Source organism: Rhinatrema bivittatum, chromosome 4 (genome assembly GCF_901001135.1).
Source record: "Rhinatrema bivittatum chromosome 4, aRhiBiv1.1, whole genome shotgun sequence".
Lineage (NCBI taxonomy): Eukaryota > Metazoa > Chordata > Amphibia > Gymnophiona > Rhinatrematidae > Rhinatrema > Rhinatrema bivittatum.
In genome coordinates, this window is record NC_042618.1 from 385,497,651 (window position 1) to 385,517,362 (window position 19,712).

The following is a 19,712-nucleotide window of genomic DNA, read 5'->3' on the forward strand; positions in this document are numbered from 1 at the left end:
ACCCCAAAAACAACAGAATAACATAAGACAGAATGTACAAGACAGATCTGTCACTGAAAACAAAGTTCTGCCTGCAAGTCTCCAGAGAAGCTGAATACTGAGGCTTTTTTTTTTTTAAACTTTATGACTGATCCATCCAAGGAAAGAATTAGAGGAAAACAAAGAATAAAGAAATCCTGTAAACTATCCTCTAAATGAATCAAAGGTGCAACTGCCATCTGCTGGAGTCAGAGAAATACTGAAGGTTTATAGAGGGTGCACCAGTTATGAGGGACCGCCCTCTCAGTTTTTGCTCTGACTCCATCTGCTGGAAGGGGGGAACAACCACAGTCTGGATTGATCCTGGTACGTACAGGGAATGGTGCTTTTTAATATATTTATAAATGATCTGGAAAGGGGTACGATGAGTGAGGTGATCAAATTTGTGGACAACACAAAATTATGCAGAGTAGTTAAATCTCAAGTAGATTGTGATGAATTGCAGGAGGACATTGCGAGACTGGAAGATTGGGCTTCCAAATGGCAGATGAAGTTTGACATGGACAAGTGCAACGTGATGCATATAGGGAAAAATAACCCTTGCTGTAGTTGTACAATGTTAGGTTCTGTCTTAGGAGTTACCACCCAGGAAAGAGATCTAGGCATTATAATGGATAATTATAATGGCATTATAATGGATATAATGAAATCATTAGCCCAGTGTGCTGTGGCAATCAAAAAAGCAAACAGAATGTTAGGAATTGTTAGGAATTATTAGGAAGGGAATGGAAAATAAAATGGAGGATGTTATAATGTATAGGTTGAATCCATAAACTGCTTGTTATGCACGCCGACTGCGGCAGACCCACGGCTCGGCCCCCTCACCTCTCTCAAGTTAATCCAGTGCCTAGTCTTTCGTCTCTGGTGGCTGCGGGCTGCTGGCTCTGTCCTCGGGCCACCCCTGGTACCTCCGGCTCTGCTACAGCTCCTGGGTGCTCCGCGTCGGGCCTCTCCGCGTGGCCTGCGGAGAGATGCCGTTCCAATCAGCGCTGCACCCCTCCCTAGGCGCGTGCATGTGCTCAACTAAACCTTAAGAAGGGCCCGCAGTGGGAACCTAGCTGCAGGCCCCAGATGATGATGTCAGCAGTGCTCCGGTATATAACCCCGGGCCCCGCTTCCTCAGATTGCCTTTGCAACAGGTCCCCTTGCTAGTCGAGTACTCGTTGCTTCATCTGTTCCTAGTTCCTGATCTTGAGTATCCTCTTTCCTGCTTCCTCGTTCCTGTGTTCCCGACCCTTCATCTTCCTATCGGATTGCTGACCTGGTTTGACCTCTGCATTGCCTGACTACTCCACTGCCTCTCTCCAGCCCCAGACCTCTGCATTGCCAAGTCACCCCACAAACCTTGCCCCAAATTCATAATACCCTTCTCTTACAGTGGAATAAAAAGTTCAAAAATCAGTGGGCCTCCACAGAAGCTCTCTCTCTTTCTCCTCCCCTCCTCTCCTGAAATGGGATTTGCGATAAATCCCATTTCGGTCGTAATGCACAGCTATCGCAGGCATAACACCCAGAAAAAAGGTGTAATTATTTCCAGCATTAAATCCCGTGAAGGTGTGCGTTACATTATCACATGCAATGTTAACCAGCCCTCATTTCCATTTACTCTACCCAAACTCCTCCCACTTGAAAAACATTTCAAATTTACATACGCATTTTATGATGCAGTGTTTATCACATGGATTATGGCGTTATCACTGATGTTAGGGCCCTAATGCATTTTGAAAAATGACCCCTTTATTTGGTGTTTTATCTTTTTTATACGTGAAATCAGAAAAATCAGTGTTTTAGGTTGGCAATTTTCAAAGGCATTTGCCTGGGTAAAATTGCCTGACTGAAAAATGCCATCTTTAAATGCAGTTAAAAGTATATGCAGGTTACATAACACACTTACTTTTAACCACATAAAAAAAAAGTGTTCCTGTGGGTATGTTTAGGTTGCAGAAGGAATAGGGAATATACATTTGATTTTCAAGATGTATGCGTGCTATTTGCCACCTCTCAGCTATCCACTAGGGATGTGCAGAGGGACAGCATACGTTGCATTTGGAATTCATATTCGTCGGGGGTGGGTAGATACGTTGCATTCGGCAAGGGGGGGCCCCCGATCTGTTCATGCGTTCATTCTTATTCGTTTCCCGGCTAAATTTAATTTACAACCCCCCCACACCATCCTGACCCCCCCAAGACTTACCAAAACTCCCTGGTGGTCCAGTGGGGGGTCCGGGAGCCATCTACTGCACTCACACCATCGACTGATGGTATTCAAAATGGCACCGATAGCTTTTGACCTTACTATGTCACAGGGGCTACCAGTGCCATTGGTTGGCCCCTGTCACATGGTAGGAGCACTGGATGGCCGGCGCCATCTTGGGGGACCCTCCTGACCCCCAAAAGACTTGCCAAAAGTCCCTGGTGGTCCAGCGGGGGTCCAGGAGTGACCTCCTGCAGTCGGGCCGTCGGCTGCCAGTATTCAAAATGGTGCCGATAGCCTTTGCCCTTACTATGTCACAGGGGCCGACCAATGGCAGCGGTAGCCCCTGTGACATAGTAAGGGCAAAGACTATCGACTATTTTCAAAGCAAAATGACCCAAATTAGCAAATGGTAAGTACATGCATTTAAAGCATCCACCCATTTTACACCTGCTATTTGTCTGGATAGTACGGGTGTGGGGGTCAGGAGGGTCCCCCAAGACTTGCCAAAAGTCCCTGGTGGTCCAGCGGGGGTCCGGGAGCGACCTCCTGCTCTCTGGCCGTCGGCTGCCAGTATTCAAAATGGTGCTGATAGCCTTTGCCCTTGTCACAGGGGCTATCAGTGCCATTTTGAATGCTGGCAGCCGACGGCGTGAGTGCAGTAGATGGCTCCCAGACCCCCCGCTGGACCACCAGGGAGTTTTGGTAAATCTTGGGGGGTCAGGAGGGTGGGGGGTCAGGAGGGTGGGGGGTTTGTTTAAATTCACTACTTTAGATGGCCGATTAATTCGGTGAAGATTCGTTGTATTCGTGGGAATCGTGATAAGTTTCGTTTCCCCACGAATATAACGAATATGGTATATACGTTGCGGATTGCCAATACGTTGCAAACGAATGCACACCCATACTATCCACACAAATAGCAGGTGTAAAGTGTGTGGATGCTTTAAATGCATGTACTTTCCATTTGCTAATTTGGGTCATTTTGCTTTGAAAATCTGTAAAAGGTATACAATTTAAAACGGTCTGCATAGTTTGCAACTATGAGGGCTGTTTGAAAATGGCCCTGCTTCTTTAGCTAATAGGATCATTTTCTTTTCATAACATGTATTTAAATATTAATGTATTTTATTTATTTATATTCTGTACATTCCCAAAAAATGGTTCAAAGTGTATTAAATTAATGTTCATAAAATATTCATAATACAAATTACAAAGATAACAACTAACCATTACATAAAACACAAAAAAATAAAATAAAATAGAATATGTATGCTATAAAGTAAAATAAACCAGGCAATAATGCAGAAGCTATTTAAACACATTTTTAGGAACAGAGTTAAATCCAAATTAGTTTATCAAGATATTTTATTAATATTAAAGCAGCATACATTATGAAAGCTGCAATAATGTGGAAAAGTGTAGTAGAGAGCCTGGTTTCCATCATCTCCCATGCACTTTGGAGGTAATTTTCAAAGGAGTTACATGCAAAAAATGAACATACTATCATAACAATTTTCAAAAACCATTTACTTGAGTAAAGTGCACTTACACGAGTGAATCCTTTGAACGATTCAATGGCATATACCATAGCGATTTTCAAAAGCCCATTTACTTGGGTAAACTGCATTTATAGGTAAAAAACCCAATTTTAAACACGTAAATGCTTTTTAAAATCATGCCTCAAGATGGTAACTTTCAAACCGGCATAAGAGTATACATTTGCATGCATACGTTGGCCAGCACCCAGGTATGCGGTCATGTCACATGTTATAAAATAGCCTGGCCACACACACATGTTCACCAAATTTTAAGTGGGCGCACACATCCCACTTCTACTGCATAAATTGGGGAATTTTAAAAGGGACGCGCGCCAATGCCATTCCCAGTTTTACCAGATTGTCCCCAGTTCACCCAGTTAAGAGATAGGTTCTCCAACACCCCCTCCAGTTTCATTGCCTTCACTCTCCCAGTTAGCCTCAACCCTTAAAACCTCGCAGATCTGCCTAGTTTTCTTTAAATGTAAACTTAGATGGCATCCATTGCAGAAGTAAAGTTACACAGCAGGGGGCCTAGGCGCATGTTGGGTTGCGTCAGTAGTTACGCACACATTTTAGGTTCACACCCTGAAATGCCCATGCTCCGCCCACACTACACCCAGCCCCACCCCTTTTTGTAATACTTTTGAGATGTGCACACTGCAGGACATATGCATGTATCTCGGTGGCTTTTAAAATCCGCTCGGTGCATGCAAGCCCGACTTATTCGAGCATCCTCTAATTAATTTGCGTGTCGGGCTATTAAAATTCACCTTATAATATAGATAAGCTGCAACACTGCTAGCCTCTTTTTCTTTCAAACAGGATAAAGACTTGTTTTTCCTTAAATATTTTCAGAATAAGGATCATAATTTTTGTAGTCAAAAAGTACAAGTCTTTCCTGATGTTTCCCACGCAACTCAGACACGAAGGAAACAATTTTTTTCTTTAAAGCAACTTGTATTAGATATAGGAGCTAGGTTTTTCCTAAAATTCCCTTGTAAATGTCAGATATCGTATCAAAATAACAAGTTTGTTTTTCTTGATCCCTCACACTTGCAATGCTTTTTAAGGGATAAGTCTCAGGGTAGTTAATAATTGAGTTTTAAGGAGTATTGGGTTGAAAAGAAATATAATGATGCATAGCAGATTGAATGCTCTCCTTCTCCTCCTAGATGTGGGCTGGAATGTTAAAGTATATATTTCTTGTGTGCAATTTTTTCAATATGTTTTATTTCTGAAAATGCTTGATTATATCATCTGTGGTCTCTTCTTCTGGAGTTTGTCAGGATTCTGGCTGCCACATTCTGGAGCATCTGAAGAGGTTTGATGGATGAGGAAGGGAGATCTAGCAAGATAGAGTTACAATAATCTACCTTGGAGAATATTACGGCTTGGAGGACTGATCTGAAATCCTGAAAGTGAAGGAGTGGTTTGATTCTTTTTAATACCTGCAGCTTATAGAAGCAATCTTTGGTTGATGAAAGTTTTTAGATTCAAGCGGTTGTCTATTACTACTCCTAGGTCTCTTGCTTGGGTAACAATGGTGTTTACTGGTGCACTTTGTGGGGTATTACTGTTTTCCGTGGAGATGAGAAGGAGTTCAGTCTTAGCTGAGTTTAGAATCAGGTTTAAGTTTGTGAGGAGTAGGTTGATCTCTCGGAGGCAGTTTTCCCAGTGTTTGAGTGTTTTAGTGAGAGATTCTTTGATGGGGATCAGGACTTGCACATCGTCAGCATATAGGAAGTGTTTTAGTTGAAGCTTAGTTAACAGCTGGCATAGAGGAAGAAGGTATATGTTGAAGAGAGTTGGGGATAGGGAGGAACCTTGAGGAACTCCAGTGAGGAGTTGATGCGTGGGGATTCTTTATTATCGATTCTGACTTTGTAACCTCTGTTACAGAGGAATGTTTTGAACCATGTGAAAGCAGTGCCTGTTATTCCAACAAGTAAAATAAACAGGTAAAATAAAAATTTGGGGGGGTTAGGTTAGGGTTAGGGGGCGGGAAGGCTAGGGGAAGGGGTAGGAAGGTCAGGCTAGGGAGCAGCTTGGGAGGAAACGGGGGAAGGCTGCGGGCATAGGTACGCGCAAGTCGCACAATTGTGCACCCCCTTGCACGCGCCGACCCCAGATTTAAAACATGCGCACACCTGCGCATGCATGTTATAAAATCGCACATCCATGTGTGCGCACCGGGTAGCACACGCACATGGATGCGCACGCGCAACTTTATAAAATCTTCCCCCAAATGAATAAAACTGCATTATTCTGCAGTGAATCTCAACTGCCAACCACTTGACTACTCCTCAAGCTTTCTTAGATCACTTCTCAATTTTGGCTAAGCCGTCAAGTAGCCACTTTGTTGCAGATTTTAATGTCATCTGCAAAAAAGATAAACCTTTTCCTTCTAACCACTCTGTAACATTGCTCACAAAAATATTGAACAGAAATGGCCCCAGGACCAATCCCTGAGGCATGCTACTAATCAGTGCTTTCTCAGAGTGAATTCCATTTATTATCACCCTCTATCATCTAACACTCAACCAGTTTTCAATCCAGTCTTACACCTTAGGATTCACCTCTCCAGGCTGCTCAGTTTATTCATGAGCCTCCTGATGGGACAGTTTCAAAACCTTTGCTGAAATCCAAGTAAATCACATTCAGTACATGCTCTTGATATAATTCCTCTGTCACTCAATTGACGAAATTAATTAGGCTCATTTGACAGGATCAGCCTCTGGAAAACCATGCTGCCTTGAATTCTGCAACCCATTATATTGTATATCACTTACTATCCTTTCCTTCAGGAGAGTCTCCATTAATTTTCCCACCACCGAGGTAAGACTAACGAGCCTAAAGTTTCCAACATCTTCTCTGCTACCACTTTTGTGAAGAGAGACTATATCTACCCTTTTTCAGTTGTGTGGAACCACCCCCCATCTCTAAACATCTAGGGCCAGATTCTAAAACCTACGCACGTGGGGTACATTTATGCGCGCTACCCGGTGCGCACAAATGTATGCCCGATTTTATAACATGCACGCACAGCCGCACGCATGTTATAAAATCCGGGGTCAGCGCGCACAAGGGGGGTGCACACTAGTGCACCTTGCACACGCCGAGCCCTAGGGGAGCCCCGATGGCTTTCTGATTTCAGAGATGCCTTGGAGGGAACTTTCCTTCCGCCCCCTCCACCTTCCCCTCCCTAACCCACCCCCCAGCCCTAACCCCCTAACCTTTGTTTAATAAGTTGCGCCTGCCTCTGGGCAGGCGTAGGTTACGTGTGCTGGCCAAGTGCCGGTGCGCGATCCCCCGGCATGGCCGCTGTGCCGGAGGCCTCGGTCCCACCCCCGCCCCCTGCCCCGCCCCTTTCACAAAGCCCCGGGACATACGCGCATCCTGGGGCTTGCACGCGTCAACGGGCCAATGCAAAATAGGCTTGGCGCGCGTAACCCTTTGAAAATCTGGCCCTTATTGAATAGGTCTTACAGGAAACCACTAGAACCTCTGAATTTCTTTAATATTCTAGTATGCAACCCATCCAGCCCCATGGCTTTGTCCACTTTCAGTTTTGCTAGTTCTACACAGCCACTTCTCTTTAAATGGTGTTGTATTCACCCACTCCCATATGTATTTTTGCCAACAATCTGTGGTCTATGTACAAAATCTTCTTCAGTGAATACGGAACAAAAATATTTGATTAGCATTTCTGCTTTGTCCTCATTTCTTTCCATGCATTGCTCCTTGGCACCTTTCAATCTTCCTATTTCACCCATGGACGTCCTCCTTTGACAGAAAAATGTCTCATCACCTTGCTTTAAATTCTTCAACTATTTTACCTTCTGCTTGTGTTTTTGCCATTTTATTTATCTCTTTGTCTCTTTCATCTTGATTAGATATTCTTCTGTGTTTTTTGAAAGTCAATCTTTTTGCCTTTATTTTTTTTCAGTCACCTCTTTGGAGAACCATATCAGTATCTTTTTCATCTTTTATTTATTTTTTCAATAAAGATTTGTTTCCATTGTATGGCTCCCTTTAATTTGGATTTAATCTAAGTAATCATTTAAAAAGTTTTACAAAACACATTTTACTATTTATAAACTCACAAAGCTTACAAAATTTACACAAAAGTAGGTAATCACCAGACACCAATGAAAAACATTATTAAATACCACCTTATATATATAGCTTCTCTGTACAAAAGAATATTCATGTGTCTCTCTTTAAGGAACCCCAATAAAACCAAATGACCAATAAACCTACATTTATCACCACACTCCTTCTTACATACCTATACATCCACAAAAACATACACAGTCAATAAAATGCAGTACAGAATCCCCTCTATAGCATATATATACATATATATATATATATATATATATATATATATATATGTATGTATATGTATATATATGTATATATGATTATATTGCAAAGAAATATTTTAAGTTATTTTTAAAAAACATATCGGGAAATATTTTTCCAATATGCATGAGAAACTACACGGTCTTCTCAAAACATTCAAAAATCCATATCTTAAATGAAATCAACCATATATATAGAATAGATTATCCAATCCTCTTCAAAATGGGGTATTCAATGGTATACATGCTGAATGAATCATCCCAACAAAGGAACCCTTGTTTTACCTATGAATAGGCTTCTTCAGGGGAAATTGATAACACTTTCAACTATAATCAGTGCCCAATCAAAACGAAAGAACTCCATCTGTCTCATACTATTGCCCCAACCACACATTTTATGGATTATCAAAAGATCAATGTTTATCACGCTGGTTTTCATCATTCCAGAGATTCCCCAACTGGTACTCTGTCAAGCTGCCAACAAAAGCCACCGTCAAATGATCATATGGCAATGGTTCAACGTATGAGAGCCTTGTTCAGTTTCTTTTCATTTGTTCATGCCATTTTAGTCTGGCCCACTGTTCTTCCACTTCACCTACCTCCTTCTACCCCACCAACATCTCCTTAAGGTACTTGCCCATTTTACCAAAATCAGTATTTTTGAAACTCAGGTACTTTGAGCTTCATGCGATTCCTCTCTGCCTTGACAATTATACATCAAACCATACCATCTGATGATCAAGGGTGGTCAGGTAAGAGTGGAGGACTAGCCTAATAGAGTAGTAGACTGTGAATCAGAGGAGCCAGAGGTCAGATCCTGTTGCTGTTCTTTGAGACCTTGGCCAAATCACTTCACTCTTCATTGCCTCAGGATCAAACTTAGAGGGTTTACTAAGCATTTTTCCTATAGACATGGAACAGGAGAAAATCTTTAGTAACTAGGTCCCTACCATACTGAACATAATCTGCTTTAAAATGCCCAAAAGGTGGAATATAAAATCAAATAAATAAATACCTGTAAATCTGAGAAACGTCCTCCTTTTCTATTATTACCCCTTCCCTTGTGGGTTTCATCACCATTTGTCTGAGCAGAGCTCCTCAAAAAGCATCCACAATCTCTCTACTTCTTTCTGATTTACCATATGAAATATTTCAATCCACATCTGACAAGTTAAAATATCCTACCAACAATACTTCTCTTTCATTCTTATCTTTTGGATGACTTCAGTCAGCTCTCTGTCTAGTTCTTCTGTCTGAGTCGGAGATCTGTAGACTACACCAGTGTAGATGAAAATGTCATTGCTTTTTTCCAAGACAGTCCAAAACACCTTTTTTCCTCATTGCATTTCAGTCACTTTGATATTTTTACATAAAGATCTATTCCTTTCCCTTTCTGCCAATTCTATCTTTCCTTTGCAGATTATAGTCTGGTATGGCAGTATGCCATTCAAGGGACTCACTGAACTCATCTCTGTGACTGTAACAATAACCAAGTCTGCCTCCACCAATAGGGCTTGCAGTTCTGGTATTTTATTTTATTGCTCAGGCTATGAGCATTTGCAGTCATAATTTCAGCTATTACTTGGTGACTTGCTTATATTCTGTACAGCATTATACCTGTTCACTTCTACTCTGTTGCTCAAGAGTAGACTAATGAATTTATTTTTTCCATGATTTCCTCCACTGTCTCCCTTTGCTTTTTTGGGATGACAACCCAAACCTATGGGCTTCTGTCTGTCAGCCCCATCCTCTAATTTAAATCATCTGTCAATGCATGATAGAAATTTTTCACTTAAGATTTTTTTTCCAGACACTGAAAGATGTAGGCCATCATTCTTTACCATCTGACATTCGTTCAATTTTGGGATTATTTGAAATTCAGAAAGGCTGTGAAGTCCTGGTTCTTCAATAAGGCATTTGATAACATCTAATTTACTACCAGCTGAAAGCCTTATATGCTTGTTTAAAACAATGTAGATCAGGAATTATGAATTTGTTTTTTTGCTTTTGTTTTATGTTTATGTGAAATTAATTTGTTGTTGTTATGTTTATATTTGATAATTTTGGTTATTATGATTGTATTTTTTATCTGTGCCATCGCTTCAGTAATATGTTTGATCAAGTGGGATATTGAGTGTTAATAAATGAAAAATGAAATGAAAATGTAACTATAGTCTTTTATTTTTCCATCTTTGGTCCCAGCTGTAAAGATGTTGGCTACTAGGTGGCCCCCCTGCCAGTAGGCCACCTAGCAGTCACACTTGACCCATTCTAGCCTCCGCCTTGAAGGCTGCATGCTACAGCAGGACCAGTTCTATAAAACTCTCCCTCACAGGTTACTCCCTGCCTCAGCATGGAGTCTCTTCTCTGCTTGTGGCCATGTATTCTTTGACTAGCGTCCCTGCTCTGGGACTCTTTCTTCTTGTATGACTTGCCTGGTTCTTTGCTCTCTCTTGTGTTAGGCCTCCCAATGACTTTTCTTGTATGTTTATTCCTAGCTTTGATCTGTCCTGTGTTAGGCCTCCCAGTGGCCTTCCTTGCCTGCATATTCCTAGCTTTACTCTTTCCTGTGTCAGGTCTTCCAGTCACCCCTTGTCCATTTGGTTCCTTTGTGCTATCTGCTGTTATTCTGTACTTTGTATAGTTTTTTGTTAGGTCTTTGGACCTACTCTGACTTGTGCTTACTTGTCCATCCCTATCTTGTCGATGCTCATTCTTATTTGTCTTCAGCGTGGCCAGGGCACCTTCTCATTCTTTGCTTCTTACTGTCTGGCAGTTCCAGTGAGTGCCCTGTCTCTGACCCTGCACACTGTTTCCCATAAAGCCTGCTAGCCCAACTGAAAGGGAAGGTAGCTGGTGAGGCAGAAAACATATGCCTGTCCTGCCTGCTCCTGATCCCTGCAGAAGACCTCATGCTTAACCTTCTAATTGGACAGTGCAGCAGTGACACCAGCCCCCGACATATCTAAATCCTTCTTGTTTGCAATGCCATGCATTGAAGTTAGCTATATAATACAGCATCCCTATAGATCTGAAAAAGCTATTGTCAGGTTTCTAAGATCATTTCCTAAATTCTGGAATACTTTCTGTACTATCTTGACTTCATTGACAGCTGTCCCTAAGTGGATCATAACACCAAGGTCCTTTCTTCTCTAATAGTACTAATACATAAAGATACAGTTACTATGCTTATTTTGAATATCATTGTTCATTCTTTAAAGTTACAAGTACATTAGGAATAATCTTCCTTTTTAAAATATATTTTGATGACATAAAATCACAAGTATGACAATGCTGGATTGTTGTTAAGGTGATGAAGACTAGTGTCTACTTTGGGTGACTGAAACAATATAAACATTAAATAAATATAGCTTACCATAAAATCTATAATTTTAAACAATCTGCATATTAATATGTAATATCACTATAGTTTTTCAAAGCTTTGCTTTTGTCTGATTGCTTCAGCTGCTATCCAGATTTTACTCTGACTATTCTTGGAACAATACTATTTCTTTCATATTCCTTCCTAACAAGCTTCTATTTCTCATATCAGATGAACAATCAAGTATAAATCCAAAGGTCATTATAGTATTACTACTTATTTCTTACCCTTCAATCTTACTGTTATCCTAAAAGCTAAAGCATGATGATTCAGAAGACATAACTAATAGATCTGACACTAGTTTTATAATTCAATAACTTGTGTGGTTTGTCATTGCTTGCTTACATTTTTTACAAATAATAAAAGTATGGTGTTCTAGATACTTTATTTTCTGACAGTCAAATTATACCAGAAAATATCTTTCTCCCTCAAATGTTTCTCATACCAGTTGTAATGAATTATTTCATATGTTTTAATATGAAGATATGCAAATTACTGTGTAACCACAATTTTGCAGCAAACAAGATAAATGCAAGAATGATCACCTAAACACCTAATTAATTTCTCTACACAGTCAGATTTATGCTGCAGCTTCTAATTACAGCCTAACATTTTAATGAAGGTTTCAATACTGCATAAATAAAACTGATGAACTAGAAACAATATTCATCCATTTGTTTTTGGCCCCTTGCTGAAAAACAATTTACTTTTTTTTTTTTTTTAAGTATTGCACACCTGCTAGGGAAGATATGATGATTAGTCAGAAGAGAAACATGGATAATATGTATAAGCTCTTGATAGCATGACAATAATTCCCCTGCTTTATCATGAAAAAACTCATATACTCTGGGTCAGATTTCCAGCTGAGTTCAGTTCAGTGCTTTGAATACACATATAACTAAGGTAAAATGCACTTTAATATATTTAGAATTACAATTACTATCAGGCCTATCCTGTAAAGTGCGGCCGCGTTTACCCTGCTCCTAAGCCGCTTTTAACTCATGTTTCGGCCGCGTTAGCCCTTCCTGCGATCCCGAATCCCCTTTAACCTACTCCTACCTCGTCCTAAATTCCCCGGGCAACCCCTTCCGCCCGTGGCATGTATATTGCATGCAAACGAGCGAATTAGCGCGATATTGCATGCAAACGAGCCAATTAGCTATTCCCCTAGCATCCCGTAACCCGCGCCCCGACTATTGCTACCTTTCCCTGCCGTTTTGTCGCGCGTTTAACCTGCAAACTTACCGCCTACCCTGACCCAGGCGGTAGAGGCATGGGTAAGGGTAGGTGGCAAGCTTTCCCCCAGCCCCCGCTCACCTGCCCCGGCCGCGATTATGGGTGCCGGTCTCCGTGGCAGCCGCAGTCCTCTCCCCTACTCCCGAAGCCAAAAAAAAAAAAGCGAAAAAAACGTTGCAGCCCCCCTCCGATGTCTGGACTGGGGCTGCCACGGAGACTGCAACGGCAAAGCGACTTTTCAGTGTCCCCCCTCCTCTCGGAGCAGGGCGCGAAAAGCCGCCTTGCTCCGGGAGGAGGGGGGACAATGACAGCGCAGAAGCAACGGCGAAGACAGCGCAGAAGCAACGGCGAAACGACTTTTCAGTGTCCCCCCTCCTCTCGGAGCAGGGCGCGAAAAGCCGCCTTGCTCCGGGAGGAGGGGGGACACTAGCAACTGTGAAGCTTTCCCCCAGCCCGGACGCCGGCAAAAAACTTACTTTTTGCAGCCAGCCATGAGCAGGAACACGATCTGGCTCCCGTAGCTCCTCCCAACAAGATGGCCGCCTGCACGGGGAAAGCATGCAATTGGCCGCTGAAGACGTGACGTCACGACATCACGTCTTGATCGGCCAATTGCACGCTTTCCCCGTGCAGGCGGCCATCTTGTTGGGAGGAGCTACGGGAGCCAGATCGTGTTCCTGCTCATGGCTGGCTGCAAAAAAGTAAGTTTTTTGCCGGCGTCCGGGCTGGGGGAAAGCTTCACCGTTGCTAGTGTCCCCCCTCCTCCCGGAGCAAGGCGGCTTTTCCGCCCTGCTCCGAGAGGAGGGGCGACACTGAAAAGTCGTTTCGCCGCTGTCTTCGCCGTTGCTTCGCCGCTGTCAGTGTCCCCCCTCCTCCCGGAGCAAGGCGGCTTTTCCACCCTGCTCAGAGAGGAGGGGGGACACTGAAAAGTCGTTTCGCCGCTGTCTTCGCCGTTGCTTCGCCGCTGTCAGTGTCCCCCCTCCTCCCGGAGCAAGGCGGCTTTTCCGCCCTGCTCCGAGAGGAGGGGGGACACTGAAAAGTCATTTCGCCGTTGCTTCTGCGCTGTCGCCGCCGTTGCTTCCTGGTATCTGTCATTTCAAATGACATTTGAAATGACAGATACCAGCGTGGCGTGAAGCCTTAGGCCCGCGCACCCAGGATCCTGTATAGGCGCTCTATCCAGTATCCTGGGTTGCGCGGGCCTAAGGCTTTTCGGACGCGGCTTACATTTACATATAATTAGGCTTCAGGATCGAGCGGTAGGTGAGCTGCACTGTGCGGGCGGTAACCGCGGGTGCCGTAGGCACTAACGCAGCTCTTCCTACCGCTCGGTACTGGATAGGCCTGTATGTTATGCAATACAATTTGGTGCTTCTGAGTGTAAATCTCAAGAAAAATGTGTTAAATCTCAACTATTTTCAAACATGGGCATACAATTTACCCTTGCATTCTAAAGATTCTGGATCAGAACTTAGCCAGGACGTAGACCATGACTCGGCCATCACACCCTGCAACCCTAACCCAATCCCTGGGAGCAAGATGGCCATTACATGTCTCCCCGAAGTCAGCAGGGGTGGGAAGAGTGATGATGGACGGGCCAGCTGTTTTAAACCATGGGAAGCCAATCTAATCTTGTATTTTAATAATCATACAAAAATGCAAGACTAAAAGATTCAGTGTCCGGAAATTAGAGCCATGGAAGCACTTGGTGGATTAAGCCATTGCCTAGAGCATCAGAAGTTTGGGAGGGTGATCTAGTGCTCTCACTGACTCTAATCAGTATCGGCACCTTGAGGTTGGAAAATAGGAAACAGTTGACGACTAGTGCAGTTGAAAGGAGTAACAGCTAGGGCTGCGGGGATGGAGAAAGGTGGAGCAGTGAAAGCTAGACCTGTGCATTGTAGAGAAGGAACAGCATCAACTGGGCTACACAGGCTAGCATAGTGAACAGAGGACGCTTATCAACTGGGCTTCAGCTGATGAAGGGAGCACGTTCATTTTGCTGAGAGATGATTTGCTTAGGGTGCCCTATACCCTTGCACTAGCCCTGCCAGTGATTTTTAATAGAATAGCCACCAAAAGACAAAAATACATAAAAAATCAAAGAAAGAAACATAGGGGATCAAAGCAAAAAAAAAAAAAATGGCCATTGAGTTTTAAGGAGCTTATATGGTCAAAATCAGATTTGATTTTCTTCATCATCTCTGCTAATTCTTACAAATGAATACCCATTATCCTTTTTATATCTCAAAGTAAAAGCCAGTATACATTAATTTTAAAGGGTCAATAGAACAATGAGCTTTGTATCCTAATGTACCTATAGTAATAGAGCATGCATATCATGTCAACTAAATGATTTTCAAGGAGTTCTATAGCAACACCTGGGCAGATAGAAAACATGGTCTAGGGAATGGGGCACATGGAATCAAACTCACTGTAGATTAATGTAATTAAACTTGAGGGATTTTTGAAAAATCAGATTCTTTCCTCACCATGAAAATTTGGTAAATATAAATCAGTTTTTAAAATGTGTTTTAATAAAATAAATGTGCAGGTTTAATTAAACAAAATTTTAACTTTTAGGAACCTGAAGAAATAGTTCAAGCAGACGGATACTTTTCAGATGCTTTACTTACAAATATCATATTCTGGAAACTCTAACCTGTTTGATTAGCAGACAGCTGTTGCAAACAAGAGTTATTTGATATCTCTGAATTGTGCAGTTTTTCAGAGGAAGGCAAGTTGAACTTTACTGAGGCCTTATCTTCATTTCTACAGTGTCCTGAAGAACTGCCTAGAAAAAAATGCATCATTTATCTGCATATTTAAATTGCAAGACCTGAAGTCATTTTTGTTATTTCTCAGAACTCTTTCAACTTTCAGACTTATATACCAGTAAGTAACATTAAAACATTGATACAAAAATAATTCCCTATTTTTCCATCCAGTATTCATTTTTATTTTTTGACCTGTTTCCTCCTTCTTCTTTGGAACATCTAACGCCATCAGAACCAACCCTACTGGGTTTGTAGTGCCCTAAGTTTTACTTGCAATTACTTGGGGCTATTTATTCCCATCTTTTTTTTCTTATGCTTCCTGCCTTTGATCTAGACTAGCTATTGGAGTGACTGTCCTTGGTCAAGGGCCACAACCATGGCTACCTCCAGAAAAAGCAAGTTTGCTTACCATAAATGGTATTTTCCTTAGATAGCAGGATGAATGAGCCATGTTCTCCGGGGAGACATCTTCTGGGCAGCACTGGGTGGAGCTTTCCCTTACAATACAGAGCTTTGCTCTGTGCGCATGTGCGGTTGTTTCCCGCGCAATAACCTCTTCTCCTCAGTTGATGACACAGCTATGATAGTTCATACTTGTACTGTGTACAACCCGCCCTTTTTGGAGAGAGCCTTAACCTCCTGTGGTATGATGTAATACTGATGAGCCCACCAAGCTGTCTGATGCAGACTGCTGGTCGAGACAGTAATGAGATGTGAAAGTGTGGATAGATGACCATCCAAATGTCCAACAAGGGTACATTATATAAATGTGTGAGAGAAGCTGCAGTGGCTTTAACTTGATGTGCTTTAAAAGAGCCCATTAGTTTAGACAAATAGGATGCATAGCAGAACTGAATGCATTGAGTTATCCAATTTGCTAAGGTTTTTTCATCACCGGAGCATCTGGGGCATTTGGGTTAAATGATGCAAATAATCAGGGTGCACGTTTGGTTGTTTGAGTTCTCTTTTTGTAGTAAGCTAATGCTCTTTTGCAGTCCAAGATATGTAGCAACTTTTCTCTGTCATTGGTATGCGGCTTTGTAAAGAATGTAGGCAGCATGATTGATTCAGATGAAAAGCCGATACATTTTTGGTAAGAAGGATGGATGCATCTGCAAAGTAGCTTTGTCATGGTAAATTATAAGTATGGGGTATAGTGAACCAATGCCTGAAGCTCACTCACCCATCTTGATGAAGTTACTGTGACTAGAAACACTATTTTTCAAGTTAAGTACTTCATAAGGATCGACTCCATAGGTTTGAAATGTGGAAGCATAAGTTTCTCAAGGGCAACTTTAATCCTAAGGAACCACAGGCTTCGAGACTGGAGATCAAATACTAATAAGTTCCTTCATGAATCTAGATACTAGTGAGTGAGTAGAAATGGAGAGTCTGTCCTTCAGGAAGTGATATGCAATCACTGATAGCTCTGCACTGGCTTCCAAATCAATCACAAATCCATTACAAAGTCTTTATATTAATATAATCCTTCCTCCACACTGACAACACTTGCCTGGTAGAGGTGGCACTACAACCATATAAGTGACAGAGAACACTAAGATCTCATAATAAAGGATTGCTAGCTGTGCCATCATTACTAAACATACCCCTGACAAAAATAAGAGACTGTATGTGCTCCATAGCTGACCCTACACTTTGGAACTCACTACCTGAGACCCTACATCTGACTACTGAAAAAAAGAAATACAGACGTGACCTCAAAACGTGGTTATTTCAAAATGCCTATAATCTAACTTAACCTTCTGAAATCATTACTTGCTACTACATGAACAAACTCAATATGAAACTTTCGAAAGAACTCATCACCTCTTTCCTTCCAACCCACCCCAAATAAATGTATCAGAAACTTCTTCTCTAAACTCCCTTCTTTACATTCCTCCAGCACCTTTTATCGTAATTTCTCCCTCACACTTGCTACCCCATACTTTCATATCTCCCCTTTACCTGGCTGCCTCAGTCAATGTATGTGTCTTTCACCTAAATTTTGTGTCTTATGCCTAAATTATATGAAATATGAACACTTCAAGTGAATGCAATTAGTTGCTATAATACTTATGTCACTTATTTTTATTTATTTATTTAAAAATTCTTCTATACCGTCGTTAAGTTAGACAACCATCACAACGGTTTACAGCAAGGCACGATAATAAAAGGAGTGGTATAGATTACAACTTAATCATGTGCCATCATAATACGGTAACATTTTAATACAATAAACTATGTGTGTCATGATATAAACCGTTGTGATCTTTTCTTGGAACGACGGTATATAAAATGGCTAAATACTTAAATAAATAAAATAAGTGGACTCTGATAGAGGAGGTGGCCAGCCCTGCTGCAAACAATGTATGTAAATACCGCAACAGCAGTCAGGAACACAGGAGAATGGATTAATGTGATTTGTTTGTCACCAATGAAGGTATACCACTTACAAACAAAATTCTTTCTTGTCAATGGTTTTCTAGCTGATACAAGAACATTTCATGACAACTGGAGGTGGTCTACTACCCTCCTTTCAATCTCCATTCTGTCAGTTGAAGGGATGCATGTATCAGATGTAGCAGAGTATTCCTTCCTATGTCAGTAGATTTGCACTGCTCCCTAAGAAGATCAGTGGAGCAATGGAAAGATGAACGAGATAAGCATACCAAGGCTATCTCATCTGAGATGCATTTTTGCACCATCTGAGATATTAATTTATTTATTTATTTAGCATTTTTATATACCGACTTTCCAATAACAGAATTACTGATCAATTCGGTTTACATTTTAACAGAACAATAACATTGACAAGTAAATGTCTTACAAAGAACAGGTCGATATAACTTGGATAAGTAAATATGGGGTTAACCAGTAAAGATACATTGCCTAATATAGGTATAAGTAAAAGATACAGTGCCTAATGTAGGTTAAATAAACAGTTGCTAATTATAAGACTAGGTTATGTCTTCGACATAACCTAGTCTTATAATGGTATTGTGGGGTATAGTCTTATTAATAGTCTTATTAATGGTATTGTGGGGTATGCGTAGAATAGATCCCCCACCCAGGGAATGAGGAACACATCCTGAGTGTCTTATTGGGCTTGGATAAAAAGAACAAAACCAGTATAATTTCCTCTTCTGCTCTGCTGTGAACAGATCCATACATGGCATATCTTGTGTAGCAAAGTGATCATCCACCACACCGTGGTGCAGATACCACTCGTGGGATTGAAAGATCCTGCTGAATCTGTTGGCCTCAGTGTTCACCAACCCCAGTAGGAGGTTGCTCGCAAGGTGATCGCTCACACTTCTGCCCATTCCAGAAACTGTGCTGCTTCCCTGCACAATATTCTGGAACCGGACCCGCCTTCTTTGTTTATGTAGAACATAAGAACATAAGAAATTTCCATACTGGGTCAGACCAAGGGTCCATCAAGCCCAGCATCCTGTTTCTAACAGAGGCCAAACCAGGCTACAAGAACCTGGTAAGTACCCAAACACTAAGAAGATCCCATGATACTGATGCCAGTAGTAGCAGAGGCCATTCCCTAGGTCAACTTGATTAATAGCAGTTAATTGACTTCTCCTTCAAGAACTTATCCAAACCTTTTTTAAACCCATTTACACTAACAGCTGTAAGCACATCATCTGGCAATGAATTCCATAGCTTAATTGTGCGATGAGTGAAAAATAATTTTCTCTGATTAGTTTTAAATGTGCTACTTGCTAACTTCATGGAGTGCCCCCTAGTCCTTCTATTATCTGAAAGTGTAAATAACCAATTTACATCTACCCTTTCTAAAGACCTCTATCATATCCCCCCTCAGCCGTCTCTTCTCCAAGCTGAACAGCCCTAACCTCTTCAGTCTTTCCTCATAGGGGAGCTGTTCCATCCCGTTTATCATTTTGGTCAGCCTTCTCTATACCTTCTCCAGTGCAACTATATCTTTTTTGAGATGCGATGACCAGAACTGTACACAGTACTCAAGGTGCAGTCTCACTATGAAGCGATACAGAGGCATTATGACATTTTCCATTTTATCTTGAACAATTTTTATTTTGAGCATAAAGCAAATACAGTACAGAGAGTATTGGATTCTTATACGCTCCCTGTTATATAACCAAGTAACAAGACTTATAGTAAGCAAGCTAATGTTAATCCCCAGTGCCCCTC

At 41.6% G+C, this 19,712-nt stretch overlaps 1 protein-coding gene across 2 annotated transcripts in view; it reads right to left on the reverse strand.

Annotated features, from left to right (window-relative positions):
* The window catches only part of C4H3orf67 (chromosome 4 C3orf67 homolog), a 479,946-nt gene that overhangs the window by 195,130 nt on the left and 265,104 nt on the right, over positions 1-19,712 (reverse strand). For both annotated transcript variants that reach the window (XM_029600997.1, XM_029600998.1), the window contains one exon: positions 15,419-15,550. In XM_029600997.1, coding sequence (XP_029456857.1) covers positions 15,419-15,550 — 132 coding nt within the window. The remainder of the gene's footprint in view (positions 1-15,418; positions 15,551-19,712) is intronic.